Consider the following 17441-nt stretch of genomic DNA (forward strand, 5'->3'; position numbering starts at 1 on the left):
TAGGCAATCTGCAAAGTCTTGGGCAGAAATGACACTGTGGCCCAGGGCACCTCCTGCAAGTCCTGAGGCATAGAGAGTTAATTGAGAGATGACCATGACAGGGAAACAAGGACCTGGGGTGGATGAATTGACGCAGCAGGTAAGTGTTCCGTTGTACCAGAAGAACTGTCCCGGAGCAGAAGAGGTGGTCGTGGTCACAGTATGGTTAGTAAGACAGTGTCCATGAAGTTGTAGATTGGGGTCAGTGAGGGTGGTGAGAAAGCATGTGTGATCTGCATAAGGTTGGCCTGTGGGCTCAGGTTCCCATAGGGAAACTCAAGTGAGCGGAGTGGAGCATGAGGGACCCGATGAGGGAGTCTTTTAGGGGTTAGAAAAGTTTAGGGGAACAGCAGCCAGTAGGGGGTCGCTGAAGGGAGGTACAGAGGAAACAGTGGGAGACATTAGAGATTATTTTAGAGGAGTTTAGGAAGGCGAGGGTATGTTGAATAATATTCAGCCAGGAGGTAAGAGGGGGATGTTTAGGGCGGGAGGAAAGTTTTCCTGCTAGAGTTTGTTCTGCTTCCAGAATATTGATAGATATTTGAACCTGTGTCTGGTGGGCCAGGATGTATTCATGGCTGACGTGAATAGTCGCTGAAGGGTAATAGTCATGTATTTTTCAGTATACTTTGCCTGTGACTTTAATTTTCCAACGCTGGTCTCAAGGGTCGAGGATATCCATGTGAGAGATACTTGAGTCGGTCTCTGGAGGCTGAGGTAGATACCTGTCTGTGTGGGCCCGGAGAAGTTGCCTGGTGAGGGAGAGATATGGGAGATAGGAGGCCAAAGGTGGGGGCTGGGCTGGAAGATAATGGTCAATGAGAAAAGGCCGGCCGTACATGGTTTGAAATGTCTGTGAGGTGGCATATGAGTGAAATCGACCTGCCAGTCTTGTCCGGGGAGGTGTGGATATAGGGGGTTTGAAGCCCCCTTGAGGGTTAACAGAGGCACAGATGTCACAGTTCGAGCAAATAGTTTTGATGAGAGAATATAGGGCAGGGTGTGAAAATAGAGGCTGTAAGAAGTGGGAGAGGCCCTTAGTGCCAATATGAAGTGAAGAGTGGACCTGGCCAACGAGTTCCAGGGCCTGTGCCTTAGGGAGAGCCAGCTTGCCATCTTTCAGGAGGACCCACCCTTCGGTGGTGGTTGATCCCCCTTGGGTGAGAAGGCTGTCGCGCTCCTCTGGAGTGTAGCGAGGCTGGAGGGAAGGAATGGAAAGGAAAAAAAGAGGAGCCAGACTAGGATGTTTTGGGGATGTTAGACTACGGGTGACAGTATTAGCATCGTTGTTTCCCTTAATGACAAGGGACCCATCCATCTGGTGTCCCTTGCAGTGTATGATAGCTAATTGGGTGGGTAACTGAAGGGCCTCGAGGAGACTGGAGATAAGGGTGGTGTTAATAACAGGGGAGTCCTTGGTGGAGAGAAAGCCCCGTTCTCTCCATATGGCAGCATGGCAGTGAGCTATCATAAACACATATTTGGAGTCCGTGTAAATATTTATATTCCTGCCTTGGGCTAGGTGTAAGGCTCGGGTGAGAGCAATGAGTTCTGCCTTTTGGGAGGTGGTGCCCTCCGGAATTCGGGAGGCTTCTATTACCTGAGAGGCACAGACAATGGCATAGGCTGCCCAGCGTCGTCCTCACCTGTGACAGAGCTGTCATCAACAAAGAAAGTTAAATCCGCTGTAGGAAGTGGCTTATCTGACAGATCGAGTTTAGGGGTAGTGGAGGCTTCAACCATTTCTGAGCAGGAGTGTGAGGACAGGGTTAGGCAGGGAATGGGGAGCAGAGTGGCAGGGTTTAGGGTCAGGGACCGAGATAAAGTAATGGTGGCATTTTCAATAAGTAAGAGATGGAATTTCTGTAGTCTAGACGGAGTGAGAAGGGCTAAAGAGCGGTGAGTTAGAAGGTCCTGTAAGTGGTGGGTGGAGAAGACATGTAAGTTCTGTCCCAGGGAGAGTTTTAGGGCCTCCCTGGTGAGAGTAGTGGCTGCTGCTAAGGTGCGGAGATAGGGGGCCAGTCCCAGACCGTGGTGTCCAGCTGTTTGGATAAGTAGGCCACTGGGGCGGAAATGGGAGTAGGTCCCAGAGGTTGGGTGAGGATGCCGAGGGCCAGGCCTTGGCGTTCATCTGTGTAGAAGTTAAAGGGTTTTTCAGGATGAGGGAGTCTTAGAGGGGGTGCTTCTGGAGAGAGTCATGAAGTTTTAGGAATGCGCGGCAGACAGCCTGAGGGTTTAAGAGAGGGCCAGCAGAGGCATCACGTGCTGCCTCATAGAGGGGTTTGGCAAGGAGAGAGAAGTTGGAAGTCCAGTGTCGGACGAAACCAACAAACCCAAGGAAGGATAGAATTTGTTCTGCAGTGGTGGGAGGCTGGAGGTTGCAGAGGGCCTGCTGGCGATCAACAGTGAGATGACGGGAAGTGGGGGTGAGACTAAGTCCAAGGTAAGTGACAATGGGCTTAGACAGCTGAATTTTGGAGGGGGACATCCGGTAGCCCTTAGAGGCAAGGAAGTTGAGTAGAGAGGCAGTGTGTGTGTGGCTGTCGGAGTATGAGGGGCTGCAAAGTAATAAATTGTCCACATATTGGAGGACAGTGCTTGGTTGTAAGGGGCATTGAAGAAGATCTTGGGCGAGAGCCTGACCAAAGAGGTGGGGGCTGTCCCTGAACCCCTGGGGCAGGACAGTCCAAGTGAGTTGTCGAGACATGTTCATGTCAGGATCTTCCCACGTAAAGGCAAAGAGATTGTAGCTGGCTGGGTTAAAGGAATGGTAAAGCAAGCGTCCTTGAGGTCCAGGACAGAAAAGTGGGTGGTGGAGGGTGGAATATGAGAAAGTAAAGTGTAGGGATTAGGCACCACAGAGTGTATGGGGACAACTGCCTCATTAAGGAGTTTGAGGTCCTGGACTAGCCTGTAGGAGCCATTTGGCTTTCTTACCGGGAGAATGGGTGTGTTATAGGGAGAGTCAGTTGGAATTAAAAGTTTTTTGCGCAGAAGACGTTCTATGAGGGTTGTAGACTCCTGCGGTGGGTTGGTGAAATAGGGAGCTGTGGCCGAGAAGGGAAGAATGAAGAGTCTTTGAGTCAAATGAGGACGGGCGTGTGGTGTGTGGCCACCACTGGGGTGGAGGTGTCCCATACCTGAGAGTCTACGAGTTCTGGTGGGAGGGGGTATGTAGGACTCAGTAAAGCAGGAGAGGCTGTGGGCAGAGCTGAGGAATCTGGAGACAGAGAGAGAAGGAGGAGGGCGGAAGTTCCAGAGGAAAAGTGGAGGGTGGTGTCCAGCTTGGTTAATAAGTCCCTTCCCAGTAGTGGAGTGGGACAGGAGGGCATGATAAGGAAGGAATGGGTGATGGGATGGTCATCTATTAGACAGGTGAGGGGACCGGTGGTGGGGGGTTGAGAGGGATTGCCATCAATACCCACGACCGACACCTGGGAAGGATAGGTAGGGCCTGAAAAGGAAGGCAGGACAGAGTAGGTAGCCCCTGTGTCAACCAGAAAGGACACTGCCCTGCCCGCTACCTTGATTGTTACCCTGGGCTCGGCGAGGGTGATGGGGTCGTTGAGTTGGGGCCTCTTCAGTCTTCAGCAGGCAGACCCAAAGCTGCCATCGGCAGGTCTAGGGATGGAAGGACTGACCCTCTGGACTTCTGTCCCAAGGGACAGTCACTTTTCCAGTGTCCCTCTTGACCACATGTCAGGCAAGGCTTAGTGGGCCGATGTGGCTGCGGGCACTGCTTGGCCCAGTGGCCTTCCTTACCGCACTGGAAGCAGGTGCCTGGTGGAGCGCGGCTGGTCGCCTTACACGAGGTCGATGGTTTTGCGGGTCCCCCCGGCCTCAGGGCTGCAACCAAGGCTTGGGCCTGCAGGTGTGCCTTTTGGTGGACACGGGCCTCCTCTTGGGCATCTGCCTGTTTATCTCAGGAATTAAAGACTTTAAATGCCATGTTCACCAGGTCTCAGGTAGGGGTCTGAGGGTCCTCCTCTGCCTTTCTGAGTTTCTTTCTGATGTCAGGGGAGGACTGAGTAATAAAGTGAGTTGTAAGGACAGTAGTCCCCGCGGGGGAGGTAGGATCTAGGCGGGTATATTGGATAAGGGCGTCTGTAAGGCGGCTGAGAAAGGCCACGGGGTTTTTATCTGCCTTTTGAGTGATTTCCCTGAGTTTGTCATAATTTATTGCATGGTGGGCGGGGGCCTGGAGGCCGGCAAGGACACACTGCAACAGGTGGTCCCTCTGCTGCCCAGACGCGCTCTTTTTCATCAGTAGTAAGGGTAGAGGACAGTATGATAAAAATATCATGCCAGGTAAGGTCATATGCCTGTGTCAAGTAAGGGAACTTTTAGGTGTAGGCTGTAGGGTCATCAGAAAATGAACCTAGGCGTTTTTTAATCTGAGAAAGGTCAGAAAGGGAGAAGGGAGCATGTACCCGTATAAGCCCTTCGGCGCCTGCCACCTCCCGTAATGGACAGAGGAGGGGCTGGTCTGAGGGGTTTGCGTGGGAGCGAGTGTGCTGGCTGACTGGAGACGTCGGCAGCAAGTGGCTGGGTGGTGTGGGAGGATGGGCGGGCGCCTGTGGATATGGTGGAGGTCGAGTGGGGGGAGGGCCGAGGGAGTCGGGTGGATCGGAGAAAGCAGAAGGGGCGTCTGAAGAGACGTCCGGTGGAGAGTTAGAGGGAGAAGAGGCGGAGGGCGGTGGGGGATCCAGCACAAGGAGGACTTGTGCGGGGTGGCAGGTCAGACAGAGAGAAGGACGGGAGCGCAAACAGAAAAAGGCTTGGACGTATGGGATTCTCCGACCATTTGCCATTCCTGCGACAAAAGTTATCAAGGTCTTGCAGAATATTGAAATTGAAAGTCCCATTTTCAGGCCATTGAGAGTCATTGTCCAATTTATACGTTGGCCAGGCAGTGTTGCAGCAAAGAATGAGGCGCTTGGGCCAGATGCCTAAATCCAGGGCCTTCAGATTGGCCAGCAGACACCCCAGGGGCATCTTGCGGGGAATTTTGGTTACCCATGTCACCTCAACCCGGATGGGGAAACAGCCAGGAACAGCTTCCTGGCTACGGAGGCAGCAAAAGTCTGGGGGGACGTCTCCGCCTGAGACTAGTGTGCCAGCACGGAAAGGGGTGAGAGGAATTCAGGCATCCCGAGTAGCCTCAGCCCCTGGAACGGGGGAGCCTCCGACGTGGGCCCACGGTTTAACAGACAGGGAACAGCTTCCTAGAGGGAACGGAGGCTCCCGGGGGTTCCGGGTTGGGATAACAAGGGGTGACTCACCCAGGCCGAGGTCGTCAATCAGAGACTCGAAGGCAGTCAGTGGAGGTCCCGGTCCGGAATGCGAGAGTTCTCGGAGGGGTGGTACAGCCAAGGCCCCAGAGTGGGCCAGCGCAGCCAAACGCCCCTCCCGGATTTCGGCACCAAATATAAGGTTTCTTTGAAGTAGCCGGCGCCAGAGAAAGAAAGACGAGCAGAGTTGAAAGGGATAAGTAAAGAGGCTTTATTGGGGCGTTCCCGGGTGGGGGTAACAAGTCCCCGAGAGAGGGACCCAGGCGAGCCTCACAGTCCCACGAGTGGAGCTAGAGAAGCCACCCCGCCCAGAAGTCTGAGTGGGTTTATATACGTTTTTAGGGATGGGGGATGGGAGCTTCTTTGGCCAGGAGATGTCGGCACAAGGAGTGAGGAATTTCTTCATTTCAGCTTTAGGGTGGGTATTCAGGAATAGGAGGGGCTTCTTTTTCATTAGGGAAGGGAGGGGTGCCTGCCACCAGCCTTACAGGTACCCATAACTTGGAGAAAACACCAGCACCTACCAACAGAATGTAAAGGGGCAGGGGCAGTGAGCAGCTGGGATTAGGGCTTGCTGCACCTGACAGTGTCTCCCGGACCCAGGGAGATGGGTCTCTCTCCATCAGTTTTGCTTGGTCATTTTGCTTTAGCATCCTTTGGAACCTCATGGCCCGTAGCGTTGGGAGGCATGTAATGTTCCAATTGCCCAGATCTGAGAGGCGGCTGTAGTTAATCAGACAACGGGCTCCCTGTTCCAGAAGCATCAGAACAAGTATGTGCCTGAGGGATGGTTGGGAAGCAAGCCTCTGCGGGCTCCTTACTCTCCACTGGAAGTAATTTGCAGTCTCAAAATATCTGTGACATCTCCTTTCAAAGTGCCTTTAACTTCTGCTTTGGGAAATTTTGCTTTGAAACCCAAATGTGCAGAGAAAGCAGTTCTCAAGAGATCATTTGAGAAATGGACATTCTAAACACCTTTTTTTTTTTTTTTTTTTAACTTGAACTGATGTTCGCCCTCCCCAGGGTGAGGTCACACAGTTAATGAACTGCATTCATTGTGGATACCCCTTCATGTCACCTGTTTCTGAGGGGGAGCCTTTTTTGAATGGGATTTGACTTTCTTGGAGGAGTCTCAGTCTCCAGCAGAGAACTAGCTGATAACTTGGGAGCCTTCCTCCTCCCACCCAGCTGTAACTACAGACCACCTTTCCTGTCACCAGGGCAAGCCATGACATTCCTGCCCCCACTGAGTCAGACCCTTAGGGACCGGTGCCCACGTCTGAATCGTAACAGGGCAGGTAACTGTTGGGAGCATTGGAATCCTGGCACTTCTGACAAACCCCCACTACCAGTGTGTTTTCTGTGATCCCGTACGTGTGACCAACAAACATTGTGGTCCAGAGAGTGACGCTGACTTCAAGAACTTGAGTATGTCTTATCTATATACACATGAGAAAGGAGGCGTCACCTCTTCATCTTACTTATGCTGGGACTATTGGCTGAGTTACAATCTCTCTGGCTGCTGCTGCAGGCTCGAAGCTGTGCTGGTCACTCTCCCATAGTGGTCACGGAGCACCAGCTTGGTGCCAGGCGCTGTCATAGGCCCGTGGGTCTAGTCATGGCCCTGCTCTCTGGAGATCCCATACCAGGTGGGATAGAATGTTTAAAACGGAAAAAATGTGCACATAAATGATGAGAGAACCAGATGGCCTGAGTGGAGTACAGGAATTAGAATAGAAGGATGTGATGGTGACAGGTGGCTCCACCTGGGAGGAAGCAGGCTGAGGACCAAGTGGCAGGAAGGAGTCACCAGCAAAGCTTGGGCAGGGGACCAGGCAGAAGGAACCTTGGTGGCTCTTGCGGAACCAAGGCAGCAGGGGAAGGGGTGAGAGACAAGTCCACAGCTCGACAGAGGCCCCCTGTTTAAAGCATCACTTGGGCTGCTTTGGGGCAAGAGTGGGAGAGTGTGGGAGGTGTCTCAGAGCAGGCGGAAGACAGCCCCAGGTGGGAGGCAGGAGGAGTGGCATGCTCGGCAGGCAGGAGCAGGCATTGGCCGGGCAGCTGCAGCCCTGGTCTGAGGAGCTGGCTGGTGACGCTGCTTCTGAGGTGGGCATGCCAGGGAGAGAGGCTGGCTGGGCTGGGTGGCGGGAGCCAAATGCTTTTGCCCTACAAGACTCAGTTTTTATATTTTGTCACATACTAAAATGAAGCAAGCCGTCCAGAGGGAGAGATGGACCGAGCTCCCTCCAGAGCCACCTGATGGGCTGCTCCACAGGCCCTCCTGCCCTTGCACTTACTGTCACGGCTGGTCAGAGCCTGGTGGCATCACCAGGCCCAGGCAGGCTTGGATTTTTTAATAATCATACGAGAATATTTTCACAATACTTGGAGGTAAACTTTTCAATAGATATAACAAATAAAAATGCTGCATGTCATCAACATGTGGCTTAGCCTTGCTGAGTCCCTATGGCCGTGTCAGTGACACCTGTAGAGAAGCCCTTGCTTGTGGCTGCGTGGTGTGGATGAGGCATGTGTGCACAGCTTGAATGCAGGAGCCCCGCAGTTGGTCCTCCTTTCCTGCCCGCCCTTTCGCTCCACTCCTCAGGTGACACGGAGGGGTTGCTTCCTCTCAGGCAGTGGTTCTTCACCTCAGCTCCATGTTGGAATCCCCTGGAGAGCTCTCAGAGATCCAGGGCCCAGGCCACACCCCAGATCAGTGAAACCAGAACTAGGGTGGGGGGCAGAGCTAGTGACCGAGACGCTCTGTGCTCGGGCCTGCACACCCTGACTGGGGGACGCCGGAGCCAGGTGCTGCTGCTGAGCTGAGCTGACTGACCTGAGAAGCCCATTTCTGTTTCAGCTGCTGCCCCAGGACGCACGGGCCAGCAGCCTGGCTCCATCCCAGCCGCTGTGTCCTGCACTCAGGACACAGGCGTGTGAGGCCAGCAGTGAACAGGAACTGATGATGGGTGCATGGGGCTTTCCAGCCTTCAGCCAAGGGCAGCCCAGATAGATTCCTTCCGTGGATGGTTGGTGTGGGGAGGGGGGGCTGGCCGTGGTCATGGAGGAGCGGGGTGTGCTCGGCAGGTAGAGTAGGCAGAACTGTAGAAGATTTCAAAGTGGGCAAGAGGCATAATTAGTTGGTAGCAATTTCCCGAGCGCTGTGCACGGAAGGATCCTAAAGTTGATTGTGGGCTCAGCCAGGCAGAGTCCCTGCTATAAGCCTGGGAGGGTGAAGGGGCTGTCCAAGGTCTGTGGGGTCCACAGTGGCCACCCCAGCATTGCACGTCTCAGAAAATATTTCTCTGCTTCTCCACAGGGATAGGGATCCAGTTACACATCCTTTACGTTAAGCTGTGCATTTGGCCAACACGCTTAATTTAATGATTAGGTTCCCGTTATAAACATTACTAATAATGGCAAAAACTCAATCTGTACTTATTAAAGAATAATTTGGAGCATGAGTGTTTTAATGAGTCAAGAGTTGGGGGGAAATTCCATTCTTCCGTTCTGATCCTCTTTTGTGGAGAAGTTGGCTCCATTATCTTGCTTATATTTTTATAAAGGTTTTAATTTAAGGAGTCTCAAAGCAGGTTTTTTTAAAGGGGATAATATTGCTCCCTCTCACCCGACCCACCCCCCATCCAAGGCTGCCAAAGGGCTGAGCTGCAAGAGGCAGCCTTGGGGGTCACCCTAGCCCACCCAGCCAGAGCCCATAGCGTGGCCTGGGAGGGATCTGTCATCACCCCTGCAGCTCCAGCTCGCTTGTCTGTGAAAGGTGGCAGACAGCAAGTCACAGAGACTTGCAAGCCTGGGACGGTCAGTGGAAAAACATAAAAACCCTGGGCCCCACTGCAGGCCAGAGGGTCAGCATCTTGGGAAGGAGGCCTGTGAGCCTGCATTTAGCCAGGTCTCGGGATTCCTAAGTGGTCACGAGACTGAATGGTCTCCAAGGTTCCTTCCTGCTCAGAAATTCCATGGATCTGAAGTTAGTTCTGCCCGTGCTCCCCGTCTCCCCGTGGAGGGAGAGCGCGCGTGCGCAGGGCCCAGCCTCCTCTTTTCCAGGAGGGCAGGTTTGCGTCACGTCCTCTACACCAAGGACAGAGGGGGTGTTTCTTTTGCCAGTTGCATGACCTCCACACTGAGGGGATCCGGACCCGTGAGCAGTAGATGGCAACTGGTTTACCCAAGAGAAGTCATCTTAAGGCCAGACTGCCACGAGCAAGGATCTGTGGCCTCTGACTCCATCCTGCGGACAGGAGAGATGGGGCTTGCCACAGGCACTGGCCGGCCAGCCCCGTTTGCACAGGGTGGGTGTGGATGTCCCTCACTGACCCCGTGCCAACGGAGCTTCCCATCCTGGGTAAGCAGGCTCTTACAGCTCATTTCCTCCACACTGCTGGGGTTTTTCTTTAGGCTTTAGCTGCAGGTTTTAGTTTCTGGTTCTGCCATTGGCTCAGCATCCCCTCCTGGGGAGGTTGGGCTCGAGGAGACCCAGGGAGTCAGCTGAGCCCCAGCCCCCTACCACGGCCCTGGGCAGCAGAGTGCTCCTGGGAGGAAACCACCCGGCCCGTCACTGCACTGTGGAGGCCCTGGGAGCACAGCCTTCCTGTCCCTACCTGCCGCCTCTGGCTGCTAAGCTGGCCTTGAGATGCCCCTTGGCCCCGGCTGAGCTCGGGGATCCCGAAGCTCCAGTGAGTCAGACGAGGCCCCGAGGGACCAGCCACAGCGGGAGGGAGTGCGGGAGTTCGGCCCAACCGGCCAGGCCATCAGGCGTGATCATCATGGCTTTCAAAGAAGCCTTGCTCTAGGGCAGCAGAAGGAAAGGGCACGCCTGGGCCGAGGCACAGAGGACTGTAAGGGCCCTGGCCATCCTTCCTGCCTTGGCTGTCAGCAGCGCGGTTCCCTGCTGACGACCCTGTGACCTCATGGACATCCCAGGCCTTCAGGCAAGCACGGAGCAGGGCGGGCTCTGCAGGTGGGGAGGAGCCTGGCCAACTGGGTTCTGAGTTCTGCCCCCAAACCCGGTGAAGCCCCCAACCCTGAGCCTGAGAGAAGGGGCTGTGGTCACTGAGGGAGTCCCACATGGACACATCAATTATAAGGACAAGCGGGGACACTACAGGGGCAGCTCTAGAAAGCAAGACAGCAGTCACCTAGGGCTTGGTCATTCAGGGAGAAGAGCCCTCTGCCTGGCTGCTGGGGAGCAGGAGGCCCCTCCTGGGAGAGCTGCGGGACCCCTCTGCACCCTGTCACCCTGTCAGCTGACCTCACGGAGCTCCCAGCCATAGCCACGCACACAAATGGGGGAGCAAGTTGCGCCTCAAAAGGAGCCTCAATACCCACATTGATTTCCCTCCCTTTGTGGAATGGGGGGAAATGTGCTGCAGGATTCTGTGAGAAGCTGGGGAATGTTCTATCCTCGTTATTGTTCTAGTTTAGTGAAATATATGTAGCCTTTAATGTCTTATGGTTACTTACCAATCAGGAAATAGATTCATATTCATTCTCCGTGTGTGTGTCTCTCTCTCATAAAAAGACATTTTACAAGTCTCATAAGTATTAAATGACACCAGCTAGAAGACTCTGCCGTGAACCTGTGCTGAAATATTACCGTTTTCGTTTACGGAGATATTTTCCATCCCGTAGTTAACAGGCAGCGTGGGCCTGTGAGAGACCTGAAGCGTTAGTAATGGAAAGATAGCAGGTACGAAAAACAACTTCTGAAGACTCACAGGGCACAACAGTTCAGCTTCTCCAGGTGTGTGGACTAAATCAAACCGTCCTGTCACCCTGGCAGGCTGAGGGTTACAGAAACATTGCAGCTGGGGTCCCTGGGCCGCCGTAACTCCCATGTCCACCCCTGCTCCAGGCCTGTGGCCCCTGCAGAAAGAACCTGCCCTCCACCCCCCTCCCCCCGATTGGTAACCGGGTCACCTTGACTCTCCCTGGCCCCTTCCCTCAGCAGAAGCCACCCCCTAAGCCCTGCTTACATGTAGATGACCAGAGCCTGGCAGTGTCCTCCCCAAGCCAGATAGCGAGGGGTCAGCCTCCAGGAGCCCATGGCCAAGCCGCCCGTGGGGGACAGCCTAGGCTGGACAACGTGTGAAGTGGGCTGTCCCGAGATACCAGAGACCTGCAGGCCACGTCAGAGGGGAAACGGAAGCAGGAGACAGAGGCTTTTGGTTTGTGGTGTGTGGAGGGCGCGTTTCTCCCTGACAGCCACAGGGAGTATGGCATCACTCAGGGCTCCTCTGGGGCACCAGTAGTGTTCATGCTCAAGGGTTTTGTTTTTCCATAAGTAGTACCTGTTATCAAAAACCTGTGTATGTGTTTTAAGCCAAGTTCCAAAGTAGTTATTCATTTATTCAACAAATGGGGCAGAGCCGTAGTCGTGTTTTCCAGCACCCACAGGACAGCGGTGGCTGGGAGCTTCGCACTCAGGGGAGCTGGGGGCTCCCCCACCCCTGCTTCGTGGGCGTGGGCTCAGTCCCTCCTGATGCCTCCCTGGCAGTCTCCCATGCCGTCCAGGAGGGCGCCTGCACCCTGGCCTTGCCCTCGGAGAGACTTCATGGGATGTTCCCCATGAGGGTGAGGGTGGAGGGGTGAGGGTTGTCCTGTGGCTGTAGGGACAAAGGGAGAATTGTCATGATTTGGAGCGTCGGCTCTGCAAGGCCAAACCGCCAAGGTCACTCAGCTCATAGGGGCAGGGCAAACACTCGGCCCCAGGTTGGTGCCCTGTCCTCTCCCAGGCCCTGTCCCCCAACTCCCCTCGTCCTGGTCATCCAGGGAAGAGGAGATGCCACACACTTCGGTGTCCTTAAAAATCCCTGCGGTGCTGGACTCACACAACACAACACTGCATTTCTACCCACACCAGCCGGCTCCCATCGCATCACAGTCAGACACAGGGACTTGCAGGAAGCCACAGGCAGTGTCAGAGTGTGACCACTTCTCCAGTGTTCAAAGCCACTGCCCAAGCTCCCAAGAGAGTGGGGCCTCTGCCACTACCTGGGTGTCACCACTTAGCCTTGTGTGGATCACCTGCTGTCTTACGTTCTCTCAACAGCAAATGAAGCTTGCGGCCGAGAACCTGAAGGAAGAGTCGAGGGTAAGCGGAAAGGAGAAAGAGACCTGAGTGTGCAGCGCCGGCTGCCCTGTCCACGGAGGCCTGTGTCTACGCCATACCTGTCGCCCGTGCGTGGCCGGGAAGGGTACCCAGGGCAGCATCGTGGCACCTGAACCCAGACCCAGTGCTTGGCCAAATGAGGTGGTGCCCATGTGGCAAGCGCCCTTCTCACTCGCAGAGTCCTGGCTCAGGGTGGGCAGAAGGGGACGGCCAGGCCCCTGGGCAGCTCATGGCAGTTCCCAGCCCTGCCCCACCCTGCTCCTTCCAGGTTCCCCCCCGGGCCCACATGCCGCTCCAGCCACCTGGCTTTGCTCCAGAGCCACTGCCGCGCTTGAGCCTCTGGCACGAATGAGCCGCCAGCTCTCCATGTTGCCCTCACAGCGACGGTCACTCCCGACCCCACCAGGGCCCCACGGACGGCGCCCTCCACAGAGAGATGCTCCTGCGGAGCCCGGGTTGCAGGTGAAGGGGGTGCAGTGAGGCAGTGTTGCTCACACCTGGGCCTCTTTCCTTTTTCTGTTTCGCAATGTGTTCACAGACCCCTTGTCAACAGAAACCATGGTAACTGAGCTATTAAAGGCGATCTGCACCTCTCTGACCAAATGGCCTGCTCTGTCCTGGAACAATCCCTGGGTGAGGTCCCTGAAGATGGAGCAACAGCCTGCGGAGCCGAGGGCAGGGGCTTGACGGGAGGCCGCGTGCCAGAGCCTGTAGCCCAAGCCCAGCCCGTTGTTCTCGGGAGCCTGTCCCAGGGAGCCCACGAGGGCACCAGGGCTGCTCTCCTGTGTGGGGTGTGCACACAGGGCAGGCCTAGGGCCAGTGGCCACTCCTGGCACTGTGACGTGGGCTCAGGCCTACAGAGCGGGGCCACCTTCGTCCAGTGGTGCTGTCCACCGCCCTAGCTGTATTGATGCTTCTCATTCACAGGCGTGACAGCCCTGTCCACAGTACAGCCCTCCAGGCACAAAGGCCATGCCCTAGAGCCCCCGGCTACTCCCTCGGCTGTGGTCTAGCTGTGAGGACCACCCTGCGAGGACAGGGTCTGGCGTCCCAGCCATCCTGCCAGCTGTTGAGACTGTGCTCAACATTCAGCCCCATGAAACAGGAGGCTCAGGTGGCCCCTCCCTGCCAGCACCCGCTGTCCCTCACAGCCTGGACACTGCAGACCCAGGGGCACTTCGACCCGGGAAGCAGCTGATGCCTGGTCCACCCGGGGAAGACGGAGAACAGGGCTGACATGCTTCCTGGTGGGGGAGACCTGTCCCTTCAGCTCAGGGGTCTGGCACCTTGATTCCCTCCCTCCCCTCAGTGATGGGGGTGGCTTCACTGAGCCAATTCAAGCATCACTTGTTTTTGGAGGCCCCGACTCTCCCCACCTGCCACTTCTTGGTGGCTTGTGTTGGTCCCGACCGGCCATTGTGTTTTCCAGCGTGGACATGTTTGAGTTGCTTTGCCCCTGCCCTTACTTGGGATAAACCACTCCAAGATGTAATTATTCAGTGTTTGATGGACACTTTTAGAATAGGCTCATGTTTTAAAACATCAGTGAATGTCAGCCACTAGTATAGGCCTGAGCCCCAAAACCCCGAGATCTGCCTCCCATCCCAGCTGGGGCTCCTGGGTGCCCAGAAGTTGAACCCACCGGCTCAGCTCATCTGTTGCCTGCGGTCACAGCTGCCCCCGCGCCAGGCAGCCTGTCGCCAGGCTGGCCCTCCTCTGCGCCGACCAGTTCCCTGTCGGACTGCATCCTTCCCGGAAGCCTCCCACCTGCCCTTCCTTAGTGTCTGATTGGGCGCAGCTAAGCCCCTTAACCAAGCCTCAGCCAATCACTGCTCAGGGCAGAACGGGCATGTGGCCACCGGGGAGGATGGATGTGGGAACCAACCAGGTTGTGATGTGACAAGAGGGAGGTTGGTGGGAAGGGGAGTTTGTACCAGTCTGCTAGTTCCTCTGCTCCCCAGTGCTCAGACTAGGTGGCATCTAGCACGTGGCCGGTGCTCAGGAACCAGTGGCACAGCTGGGAGAGGCGTGGAGGAACCAAGGTGTCCTTCCCTAGGCCTTATTACCTTAATTGGGTTGAGGAAGACACCTAGGCCGATGCTGTCGCACCCACCCACCCACGCACTGGCCTCAGCAGCCGTGTCATGCCCGTCGGGACTGGCTCACCCACTGTTGTGTTGCTGACCTCCCCTCGGCCTTCAGATCCAACCCACGCCACTGCCCTGTGGGCCACAGTGGGGGTTCCTCTTGTGACCCCTGCAACCCACCCTAGCTATGCTGCCTGGGGACCCCTGGTGACCCCTGGTGACCCACGCCCAAGGGAATGTCCCCACTGTGCCCACCCAGTTGTCCCGGCACCCCTGAGGACTCTAGCTGAGTGAGCCCCCACCCCACAATGTCCCTAGCCCACCTTCCTCCACAGTTGCCAAGAGCTGGGAGACAGTGCTGGCTGTGAACGGACACCTGGTACCAGCCCCCAGCCTGGTGAAGGACGGGTACGCAGAGGCGGGGCACCAGGAGTGCGGGGCACCAGGAGTGCGGGGCCTCAGCTCGTCTCCCGGGAGATCAGGCAAGGGCGCAGGGCCCGGAGGGGAGAGGGGCTGGCCCACACCGTGGTGAAGGACAGGAGACTGAAACCAGGTCTTCCCCAGTCACAAGACAGCTTCTCAGGAGGACGGCGGGAGAGCAGCTGTGGGGTAGGTCGTGGGGAAAGAGCCTTGGCCACCCAGGGAGCCCCAAGGCCCAGGGGAGGCCCGTGTGGGGCCCAACGCTGCTGTGCAGGCTGTCCTGCGGGCCCCGCCAGGCAGGGGGCCCAGCCAGGGGACGCTCTGAAGACCAGCTCATCCTCCGAGTTGCCCGTGTGGCACACACCCTGGGCCCGCCCATCTGCACAGAGGGGCCCCGCCACCTGCCACCCCAGCATCAGCCCTGCCTCGGCTCCACTCCCGCCTCCCCGGGGAAGGCAGCTGGGGACCGGATTCTCCTGTGACTGTGGCACACACCCACAGATTGTCACTGGGACTTGACCCCAGTGGGGTTTGGCCCTAGGTCCTACTCACTTCCCAGCCCAACTCTCCTCACACGGCCAGGCAGTGCCACGTTGCTTTCTGTGCCACTGACATTTATTGGGCTGTCACCCCACACAGATGGCTCCTCTCACTCTCCAGGGCACTAAAGCCCCCACACCAGAGGCCGACAGGAACCCCAGAGCATCCTGGGCTGCAGCCTTGGACCAGGGGGGTCAGGCAGTGGACCCTTCTCTTCTTCCTGGAAGCCACACTGACACACACACACACACACACACACACACCCCAGCAGCTCAAAAGCCCAGACTTGAAAACAAATCTTTTAGTCGCTTTTGGTAGCAAACAACCAAATGTTTAGGGACACCCAGCTCTGTGGCAAAGCTGGAGGCCCAAGGGCCCATTGTGCTCCTCAATGCACCCTCTGGGCCACGGTTTCCACACCTATGAAATGTACCCATTTCATAGATGAGGAAGCTGAGGCACACAAGGTTCAAGTGACTTCTGCAAGTTCTCCCAGCAGTGTGGCCCTTTCCCACGGGCCTATGTCTGCCCACATCTGCCCTTTGCCATCTGCCAGGACAGTGCTGCTGCCCCGGGCCCCTCTGCCCCACGGCCTCCCCCAGCACCTGAACCCCAAGCCCTGCAGCTCCTGCCCTTCTTCCAGCAGGAAACTAGCAACAAAGAGGCCAAAGGCCACAGGACGAGGACTGCAGGGTCCAGACTGGTCTTTAACAAGTCTCGAGAGTCCCATGGCCCTGCAAGGACGGTGCCTGGAGCGGTGCCTCAGTGAACAGCCAGATGACGCGGGTCCTGGCGAACTTCTCCCTGGTCAGCCAGGTCTGAGGAGCCGCCAGGCTCCAGGTCCCCGGCCTGTTCTCCACGCCACACCCAAAGGTGGCTTGAAGAGAAGGGACTTGACAGGAGCTGAGCCTCTAGCACCCCTGGGGACCTAACAGGACCTGGAGGAAGGGCCTGGCCCTCTGCCGGGACAGCCACATCCTCAGGCTTGGAGCACCCTTCCGTCCCAACCATAAGAGGGGCCACGGCCACTTCAGGGGAAGAAAGATGCTTTTCCTGGTCCTGGCAAGAGGCCCATTGCGCAGGCGCCAGGGAAAGCTGTGAGGACCTGCATGTCCCAACTCTCTTAGTCAAAGTTAGGAGGTCGTCTGAGCTAGGCCAAGGGGTGCACTGAGACCGGCCAGAGTCAGGGCCCCGTGGCTGGGACGAGGCTCAGCAACAGGGCCTCGCTTTCCTCGGAGTGTGGCCGCAGACCCCGGGGAGAGCATCGCCTGGACTTGTCCAACTGCAGATGCCTCGACGCCGCCTCCAGTGGGGTGCTGCTGTGCACCGAAGTTTGAGAACCGCGGGGGCGGGGTAGAGGGCTGCGCTGGTTTCTGCCTGGAAGTGGCTGATGCCAAAGGCCCCTGCAGAGCCAGCCCCCTTTCCCGCTGTTTTGTCACCATGGTGCCGGGTGTTGGCGCCTCTGTGGGCTGCCAGGGATCTGGAGCAACAGGCCTCCGTGGCCTGAGCAGGACCCAGGGCAGGGAGGAGCACAGGGCGTGGGACCAAAGGGCTCCTCCGGCCCCCTCCACCCCCGATGGATGGCTGGCCTCTCCCACCACCCTTGTGAGCTCCTGAGATGCCTGGGCGGTTCCGAGGCGGCAGCAGCCTCCACTCAGATTCCTGCCGATTGGGAAGTGGGGCCTCACACAATTAAACAAGCCGGGGAGGTCTGATGGAGTTTGTCTCCACTGTGGCACAGAGCACGCTGGTTACATGTGGCTCCCAAGGGTGTGGCCTCCTCTCTAGATCTCCCCAGCACTGGTGACTTTCTTCAGTGACAGGGAAAGGCAGGGGCACAGAGCGTGGGACGACCAGCTGCCTCACTCTATTCGCAGGTCCCGTCGTGGTCTCCCGTTTGCACCGGGGAGGGGGTGGGTGCTCAGGCACCGCAGC

General features: G+C 56.7%; 1 protein-coding gene across 8 annotated transcripts in view; it reads left to right on the forward strand.

Annotated features, from left to right (window-relative positions):
• ANO10 (anoctamin 10) overlaps window positions 1-13041 on the forward strand; it is a 203462-nt gene extending 190421 nt beyond the window's left edge. For all 8 annotated transcript variants that reach the window (XR_011233899.1, XR_011233900.1, XM_069473554.1 and 5 more), the window contains one exon: window positions 12400-13041. Coding sequence is in view for 6 of the 8 variants with exons in the window: in XM_069473554.1 (XP_069329655.1) it covers window positions 12400-12468 (69 nt within the window). In the remaining 2 variants the exon portion in view is untranslated. The remainder of the gene's footprint in view (window positions 1-12399) is intronic.
• Window positions 13042-17441: the final 4400 nt, after the last annotated feature.

The sequence above is a fragment of the Eulemur rufifrons genome, chromosome 7, assembly GCF_041146395.1.
Source record: "Eulemur rufifrons isolate Redbay chromosome 7, OSU_ERuf_1, whole genome shotgun sequence".
NCBI classification, from domain to species: Eukaryota; Metazoa; Chordata; class Mammalia; order Primates; family Lemuridae; genus Eulemur; species Eulemur rufifrons.